The sequence below is a fragment of the Amphiprion ocellaris genome, chromosome 18 (assembly GCF_022539595.1).
Source record: "Amphiprion ocellaris isolate individual 3 ecotype Okinawa chromosome 18, ASM2253959v1, whole genome shotgun sequence".
Taxonomy (NCBI): Eukaryota; Metazoa; Chordata; class Actinopteri; family Pomacentridae; genus Amphiprion; species Amphiprion ocellaris.
The window spans coordinates 26,781,019-26,790,419 of record NC_072783.1 but is presented as its reverse complement, the minus strand read 5'-3'; the positions used below and the strand labels follow the sequence as shown (position 1 = coordinate 26,790,419).

The window sequence follows — 9,401 nt, the reverse complement described above, 5'->3', positions numbered from 1 at the left end:
TCTCATTGTGCAATAAACAAACTTGAAATTGAGGATTCAGTTTTCTAACACAGCCTCTGTATTTACCTTCCGTCCTTCATAATAATGAACCAGTTGGACTGTTGTAATGATTCTGCTCCATCTAGTGGACAAAGGTGGAGCACTAGTCTAGAAAACCATCTGAAAAACCCACTACTATTTTATCCAAACTTTTTAAGATGATTCTACATATGCACGAGTTAAATCCTGTCTTTCCTCCAACTCATAAATATAGCATGGTGGCCTGTTAAGCTACAGTAAGTCTAATATAGCAAGAGAAAACACTCAAATGATATTTATCTACATTATAATCATACATGAGAACTGACCTGTGCTTAGAAATTCTAGTCATTAGTATATTACCTCCTTATAGAAGTCTCCCTTGGGAAATATTACAGCTAAAAGTGTCTACTTTACACATGGCTACCAGTCACTGACACATTATACTAACTTCTATTGTTATTTTAGAGGTAAGTGAAAGCCTCTCTGTTGAAAAAGTATATGCTAAAAGAAAATACACATTTTTATTTCATGTAATCTTTATTTTTAAAAAATTACAAAGCACCGCTGTCCACAAACTGAAGCTTTATTATTATGTACACATATACAGATAAGACAAAAAGTGTAATATTTAGCAGTCAGAAATATAATCAGATAACATTAAATGTAGCCAGTCATAAAAAGTTCCTCCTGCATTTTAGGGATCAAATTTCTGCTGGAATTGTGAGGAGTCTGACAGAGCATAAATATAGACGTGTACTCATTCATCCTTACACAGTATAATACAGACAATAAGACAGACAGAATGCAGCTGCTTGTTCACCTCCGCATTTTAGGGATAACAACATTTCCGCTGGTTGCAATGGGGATTAGAAGCTTTCTCTGCTGCATGCTGAGATATTTTTCAATGAGCACCTCTACCGGCACCTTGTTGTTCACGTAACCCTGCCTGCAAAAGTGCAAAGACACACCAGTTAAGTTAATGACGCATGAGGTTGCTTAAATGTGTGCTCTCTGAGAAGAGTGCTACATCCTAAAGAACATTTCAGAATTAAGTTTCTTTTTCCTCACGCTAAATAAAGAACTCAATCTTGCCATCTACAGGGCAGGACAGGACATCTTTGTAAATATGTTCTGCTTATCCTTTTGCGTTTGCTGCACTTGTGGTTTTAAATGTTTCTAATGGGCACTTTGTTTTGCTACAGCTGCTCTAATCAATATATTTATATTAACAATGGGTCAGATTACTTTTGAAGAGAAGCTATCAGACTCTGCAGCTTCACTGAACTTTGGTTTTATGGCCTGCAAACTTTATTATTTCCACTCCCATCGGCAGAGTGTCCAGCTGTTGTTCAAACAGCTCTAACAAGTCACTCTGTTACCTGTCCAACACTAAACAGCAGACAGCTACCAACTAGCTAGTCAACACAACATAGCATTAAGTAGCTATATAAACAACAACTACAAGTACATGCTACTGTTGCCCTGTGTGTGAATAAATAACTGTTTGTTCACATGTTAACCATAAAAAACTCCATTAGGCAATATGTCAATGTAGTTAGGGTTAGGTGGCTAAAAAATATATTAAATGAAAGTTTATAGATTGCGGAGCTTGTTAATTTTTTCTAACACTAAATGTCCGATGGGAACTGAAAATCCAGGACAAAGAATAGTATGTATGACTGAAATATAGCCATGTTGCTTCTTTGTTAAATGTTGCATGCAAACATTAAATAACTGTGATCATATCTGAGCATTTGTGATCCACGAAACAGCAAATGGTCACTGTTTATGACCATAAAATAAATTTGTCGTCTGAAAACTGAAAGTCCCTGACATTTCAAACATACTGTGGCAAATTTACATTCTTATTGTTTCTTAGTCATTATCTTTTCCAAATAGATACAAATTAAGTTATGAAGAGGACTTTACCACATTAATAACTTGTGATTGCACACATACCTTTTCAGCAGAAGTATACAATCCTCAACCTCTATGGTTTTTCTCTTTGCATGGGCAGCATACGTCTCCAAGTCTTCCACCAGCCGGTCAAAGAATTTATTCGTTCTGGTAAAAACGACGACATACGTCAGACATCTTACAGTGGCATGCACTATTCACCAAAATGAAATGCTACTTGTGATCAAACATGACACAGGCTTGGAACAAAAGCACTGCATTTCAGTTTGGTGTTAAGTTTGTCTCAAAACGTTTTGATGCTATGAAACTGCAACATGCCATTGTTTTGGGAAAACTAACCAAATCTAAGCTTTAAATCTTAATATTTCATCACTGTCCCACAATTACTGTACATGGCTCAATTAAAATACAAAAAAATTAAATCTTTACTCTAAGCACATTCTGTAAAAACCCCAAATTCTGCACTACTTGTTGTAATCAATAAAAGATATTAGTGACTGAGTAGCAAGCATCAGTTAAGTGACAAACATTCAGGGCTTCTCAGCTGAACTGCAGGCTGTGTTTACACAGAGCAGAGAGGAGTACAGAAGTATGGAGACAAATTACAAATATGAATAGTAAAATAGCTGAAGAATGTAGACACTATTTTTTCAGTAATGGTAACAATTGTGGGCACATTAACCATGTTATACGTGTGGACTCCAGGTTATTTAAACTGTTGCAAGATAAATAATCAAAGAAATCCAACATAATTTAAACATTTTAACAGTCACAATGACAAAAAGTAAGATTTGAGTTCTCTCTACTTCTAGCCATGATTGTGCCGTTTCCCAGAACTTTAAATTGCAATGAAAAATGAGCACACAGTGAGTAAAAAAAAAACAAAAACAAAATAAGCTCCGAAACTGCTTTTGGTTCAAAGGGGCTTAGAGACAGTTACTTACGTCTCACTTAGGACAGGGTAAACATCCGCAGAGACCTTTGTTTTGGCAAAGTGCTTGAAGACAGCCATCAGGTAGCTCTTAGGAAGGCCTGCTGTTTTCTTAGCGGGACCCTTCTTCCTCTGTTTCACCTGCTTAGGTTTAGCTGGAGTCAAAGCTTCACTTGTCCTACTGTTAGTATAACAAGACATTACAAGAGACAGTCAGGAACATTGAATTTGATAAACAGAATAAAACCTAGATAGCACACAAGTTAATGATGCTGAAATATCTAAAATTATGTTTAACATCTAACATTTTGAACCACTGGTACATTGTTTCATTAGTCTATCAAGAAATTTTGCTAAATATGAATAAATGGAGCCAATATTTAAAGGTACCTGGCTTGGATATTTTTAAAAACTGATGGTGAGGCCGAAGGCTCAGGCTGCAAAAAGTTCCTCTTCTCTCGAACAAATGCAGGAGTTTTACAGGGAAACTCTGAAGAAAATATAAATAAAATCATGTTTTATTCAAAAATTAATAGTAATTAAAAAAAGACATACTTAAAGACAGACTAACCTTCTCCTTCTTCATCATCCTCTTCATCATCACAGTCGTCTTCCTCCTCTTCAGAAGCCTCCTCAGCAGGAGGTTGTTCGGGGGAAGCATCCCTCAGGTGCACGCTGTCTTCAGTATCCTGCTCCACCTCCAGAAGATCGAAGGAGTTCTCTTTATTAGCATCAGGTTCGTTCTCTGTACAAGAAGCATCTGTCTGTCCTTCAGGTGAGGAATCAGTCAAGTCAGGCTCCCCAGCATGAGGCTGACTGCCCTTATAGCTGCCCATTGCTAAGCCGCTGTGTAAATCAAGAGCACTGTGTGCTTTGAACCTGGCATCAGACCACCCTACATACAACAACACAAAGAGGAATAGTTATTATTCAAAGAAATAACTCATGAAATTAAAAATATCAATAATATCAATACCAATAAATCTCTCTCCCATATAGAACAGCTCTTGAGTTTGCTTTTCGCAATACGACATATAGCCAGTTTCAAAACACAGTATGCTCAATAATAAATAAACAAAAAATAAAATTAATAATAATTACTTGCTCACTGGGTGGAAAGATGTGAGGATTTGCATTTTTTTTCATGTCTCAATACAGTGAATCAAACATCTTCAGGTTTTGTCTGTTGGTTGGCAAATCAAGCCATCAGAAGAATTCAGCTTTAACTCGAACAACTAGTGACAAGTACTAATATTTTTACACATTACACGCTAAATTAATAATTAGCTGTCAAAACTAATTTACAAAGTAAAACAAATCTTATTTGCAACCCTGATATATTAAGAGATTCCAGTTTTGATCATACCTGCCACAGTGTTGTTGGCCAAATCCTCCCCTGCCTTTCTAACAGGAACAGTGAGTGCACCCTCCGAGCGACACGTCCTTCGAATGATGTGTTCCAAGGCACCTTTCAGCTGTTCGGATGTCTGCTCTTCCTCCTCCTGTTTCCCATCGTCATCATTGTTGTTCTGAGACTCAGCCTCATCCTCATCTCTGTAAGATTGGGACTCCACTTCAACATCTCCTTCAAACTGAGAAAGCGCTCCACCTTCTTCAATTTGAGATTGAGCTTCACCATCTTCCTCCTCCTCCTCCTCCTCCTCCTCTTTTTTTTCAGTTTGAGAGTCTGGTGCTTCCTCATCCTCCCCAGCCTGTGAGGAACCAGCTTCAACATCCTCTACAGTTTGGGAATCAAATGCACTTTCGTCTTCAGTTTGAGCTTCAGCTGCATTTTCCTCCTCTTCCTCCTCTTCTTCTTTTTCGGTTTGAGAGTCTGGTGCTTCCTCATCGTCCCCAGCCTGTGAGGAACCAGCTTCAGCATCCTCTTCAGGTTGGGAATCAACTGCACTTTCATCTTCAGTTTGAGCTTCAGTTGCGTTTTCGTCCTCTTCTTCTTCAGTTTGAGAGTCTGGTGCAACCTCAGCTTTCTCAGAGTTAGAACGGGCTTCAACATCATCTTCTAGATGGGAATCAGTGGAACCTTCCTGTTTGGTTTGAGCTTCCACTCTGTTTGCCTCTTCTTCAGACTCAGTCACATCATCTGTTACATTAGTCTGAGATTCAGCCACATCTTCTTCCACAGATTTCAACACAACTGCAGGATCTTGAACAACAGCTCCATAAACATCTTCCACTGACTGAGACTCAGAACCACATTTGTCACTTTGAACTTCATCCCCACCCTCTTCTTCACTTGGAAACACATAAATAGTTTTTCCCAGGTTGCTCTGCTCCACTTCCACGTGCTCTTCCTGCTCCATCTGTCTTTGAAGCTGAGACGCCATAACTGTAGGTTTATCCTGAGTTGCAACAATGGAGAAGTTGGAGGTAATGGCATCAGGCTGGTCGTAGAGAGCTGTGTTACAGTTGACGATATCAGTTGTGATATCAGGCTCACTGAGTTTGCTTAGGCCCAAGGTGAAGCCTTCAGAGAGGGCGGTCTCACCAAGATCCCGCTGTACCACTGCAGTGCTGCTCATAGCTAGATGACAGGAAGGGAGACAACCAAGAAGCACATTTTTGAAAATCAGTAAAAATGGTGACAGGAGTTGCAGATGACCCACAAATCTTTCAGGTCAGAATAGACCAGTCTGACAATTTTTAGGGTATTATAGCCTGGAAAGTGAATCAATTATTTAGCCAAACAGTAAAAAGAAATAAAAAAGTTAGATTTTTAAGTAACAACACAGGTGCTTATTATATTGCAGGTTGCTTGTCAATGTTTTGTATCTTTAGGTTGTACGGCTGCTGATCAGCATCAGAAAGTATGTCCCAGTTGCTCTATAAATATCACATTTTACAGTTTAACTGGTTGCTAGAAGACTTTCACGGGAAAGGAATTTCATGAAAATTCAAGAAAAAAAAACTATCAAAAAGTGCTTTTATGTACGAGTTAGAAATATGATTACACATGAAACAAAGTAGAAAAAAAAATCGTCAGATTGTAAAGAATATTCTAATCACAATAATCACCTCTCATCTGCAGTCTTTTTACAGCAGCGCCAAATTCTTCCACTGTGATTCTCCGATGGTTTGAAACTCTTCTCTGGAGGCCCGTTTTCTCCATCTGACCACCAACGAAGGGCGTTTTTAGACTCAAGGAAGAGGAACTGAAAAACAGATCGGTCAAACGCATAGTATGTTTGTAATTCATTTGCTACTGACTGAAAGTCAACTAAATGCCTGCTCAGAGAATGTATGTGAAAATAATGACAACATTACATGTTTTTATGTAATTTACCTTGACAAAGACAGTAATGAAGGGTTGTCTATCGATTCTTCAGTTACCTCTTCAGCATCTATAAACAGAAGCATCCATTAGCTGGTACATCACAGCAAACGTTCACTGATACAGCTCATACATTCATACATACCGTCTTCCTAATAATATGCTTCTGAGGAACGATATTGAGAGCAATCTTACTCTATTTTAAATGTATATTTTTACAAAAGCAAATATTTACATAATTTCCACAATGTTCAGTCACTGTAGCCATAACTACTTCATTTAATCTTACCATTGCCATCTTTTAGTCGTTTTTCAAAAGCTGTTACATTGAGGCTCCTACGTGGTCTCTTTCGGCTCAGTCCTTTTGCAGTGCTTGGTATATTGCCAATAGTAATATCAGGCAGATCCAACCCTGACAGCTCAATACTGAAAGTCAAGAAAATATATATATACTTGCTGTTACATGGCATCATCAAGATTCAAGATTCAGTACAGTTACTTGAAATATGGTTGGACAGACTTCCCAAAAGTCATCCTGTTACACACAGCTCACCTCGAATGTGTGCTGGAAACACTGGATTTGGCTGAAGGAGGCGCCGGTTCTTCAAACGCCCCTTCCTCATGAACCACGGGGGAATGCACAGGCTCTGGTATATGTGATAAAACATATGGTTAGAAAGGTAAAGAAAGAGGGTAAAGAGACAATTCAAGGCAGGTATATGCACACACCTGTCTGCAGGATGTTCATGAGTATGTGCCTTGGAGTGTCTGCATTATCAAACAGCATTGAGGCTGGAGCAGGAGTGTTTGTCTTTCTGAGTACAACTGAGGTAGTCCTCCTTCTAGTAGCAGGCAGGGACTTTCTGGTTATACTCTACAAAGAATATAAACAAGTCAGATTTCAGACTCAAAGGGATACTCATGATTAACAAATGCACTGCTTATCTTCTTCACCTCATGTATTTTGTGTTTCAGGCTGCGTCTAAGGATGTCCTGTGGGGTTTGGGGACCTGCATTTTTCTTTCTCAGTCTGGCACTCTGTCGGGTCCCACTGCTACTCGCTCTCCGAGAGACACTAGAGTCAAGACAGCTTACAGTTAGTTTAGTACTGGAAACAAAGGCAACTCAGGGTTTCTGCAGATATCAACCAGTCAAATTTAATGCTTTTTAATGCCATTTTAATCCTATACTGTAAAAATTTTAATGCCACGACCGTGAACTCAACAAATTACACAGGGTTTTTTTTTTTTTTGTAAAAGATGATTTTTATATGAAAATTGTCCCTACATTTCACTATTTCTGAATCCGGAAACCACCTCTGACCACCCACGGGCTGCAATCATTCTCTGAAATCCACGTTTTATAGCCATTTTCACTGGAATTTGCATTTCTCCATTTCCCAGCTCTCCTCCATCTGGTCCACCCTGCCGGACACTTTAACCCTCCTGTTGTCCTCATTTACAGCCACCAATAAAACCCATTGTTTTCTTGTCTGAAAAAAAATCTAAAAATTCAGCAAAAAAAAATAAATCCCCACATTTCTGAAAATTTGCAAAACCTTCAGGAAGAAAATTCCAATAATTCCTTAAAAGATCCCTTAAAAGTTTTATTTTAAAAAAAAAAAAAACATCCCCCAAATTTCAATTGGCAAGAAAAATCTTGTGAATATTTTCAAAAAAAATGAGTAAAAATCTTCCAAAAAAATCCTAAAAATATCTGAAGTGATTACATATAAGCAAAACTTCTAATATTTTGTTTAAGGACACACATAAAAATCAACCAAAAACTTGAAAACTGCACAAAGAATTTTTAATGCCGCTGAGAATCAAATTTAATGATTTTTAATGCCACTGAAGGCCTTACTTTTCGCAAAATCAACTTGACTATTAATGTTTTTTAATGCCCTGCAGAAACCCTGCATCTGGACTTGTTTGCTACAAATCAGGATTTTTATGGCATCTTGGGATAAAACTGCTCCACCTTCCATACATACATACATACATACATACATACATACATACATACATACACACATATATATATATATATATATATATATATATATATATATATATATATATATATATATATATATATATATATATATATATATATATATAAGGAAACAACAACGCTTACTGAGACAGGTCGAGGAGGAGGAACGTTAGTGATGTCTTAGGAGGCTTAAGTTTGCCATTTATTGCTCGAAACAACGATACAGTACCTGCTGGTGATAGGAGTCTTGGGTGACTCGATGCTGAGGATATTGTGCAGCAGGACCCGAGCAGACAAGTTCTCCGTTGGATCCATTTAGACACCTAGCCGCTGGTTAGCCGGTCAGCTAACAAACGTTATTAACACTCAAACGGTAACCCTGTTCGGCTGTGCTTTCTGTAAATAGGCGAAAATCCTCATAAAATGGAGATGAAAGAAGATCTCACAGTTTTCATCTAGGTAAACATTATTTACCCCCGACTTGCGTCTGACGTTGTTCGGTTCAACGGATCTTTCTCTGTCCCGCGTTATATTTAAGTGAAATCTCGCGAGAGTACCGTTTTCTTCTCTGCTTTATTTAAATGGCGGTTTGTCTTCAACTGGAAAGTTACCGCCCCCAAGTGAAGAAAACAAGGATAGCATGAAGTTCAGAGTGTTGGTAGAATAGGAATTATTATTACTACTTGTATTTAACATTTTAGTGTGATTTTCACCAGTTTGTCGAGGATAGATTATTTATTTGTTAGAATGCAATGCTGAATGTAACAGCAGATTCACTGATACTCTCAATTGTATTTCCAGTGTTCAGACCTAGAGTCAGCTGTAGATGGTAATTAATTAGCAGTTTGAGTTGGTTTCTTTTAAGAACTTGACAGTACTTCACCACTTTTAGGAAAGCAACAAATGTAATCTCATGTCCTGTTTAAAATGTAATGTTTCTCAATGTGTGTCTTTTTCAGTTTTGTGACATTTTACTACATTTTACTTCACTGTTTTTACCACTTAGTCTTACAAAAGCAATTTTAGGGACATTTATTGCACTTTAGCATTCACTATAAACACTGATGCATGAATTGGATGTTTGGTTTTCAGTTATCTATGTATCATATCCATGTCTATCAAATTTACCATAAATTAAAACAAAGCACACATATGACCAGGGTTTTTGAAGCACTCCTGTGTAGAAATTTAAGCTACTTACACTCCAAGAATCTAAAAATACTAAAATACAGTTCTGTGGATTTTAAA

At 37.6% G+C, this 9,401-nt stretch overlaps 1 protein-coding gene across 1 annotated transcript; it reads right to left on the bottom strand.

Moving 5' to 3' along the window:
• Positions 1-586: 586 nt before the first annotated feature.
• On the bottom strand, positions 587-8,694 carry cenpt (centromere protein T). Its single transcript, XM_023284168.3, has 13 exons — positions 8,383-8,694; positions 7,113-7,233; positions 6,888-7,032; positions 6,712-6,805; positions 6,448-6,584; positions 6,171-6,228; positions 5,903-6,039; positions 4,236-5,411; positions 3,441-3,764; positions 3,260-3,359; positions 2,883-3,050; positions 1,981-2,085; positions 587-967 (listed from the first exon to the last, which is right to left on the bottom strand). Exons 1-13 carry the CDS (start codon positions 8,466-8,468, stop codon positions 838-840), a joined length of 2,781 nt encoding a protein of 926 aa, XP_023139936.2. The 5' UTR covers positions 8,469-8,694; the 3' UTR covers positions 587-837.
• Between the last annotated feature and the right edge of the window lie 707 nt (positions 8,695-9,401).

Excerpts from the sequence above, each read along its gene's own strand:
- cenpt (XM_023284168.3), bottom strand. The coding sequence starts at position 8,468 with ATGGATCCAACGGAGAACTTGTCTGCTCGGGTCCTGCTGCACAATATC. Across the intron at positions 6,040-6,170 it reads TCATTACTGTCTTTGTCAAG|TTCCTCTTCCTTGAGTCTAA; the intron begins GTAAATTACATA and ends TCTGTTTTTCAG. Across the intron at positions 2,086-2,882 it reads TACCCTGTCCTAAGTGAGAC|AACGAATAAATTCTTTGACC; the intron begins GTAAGTAACTGT and ends CGTTTTTACCAG.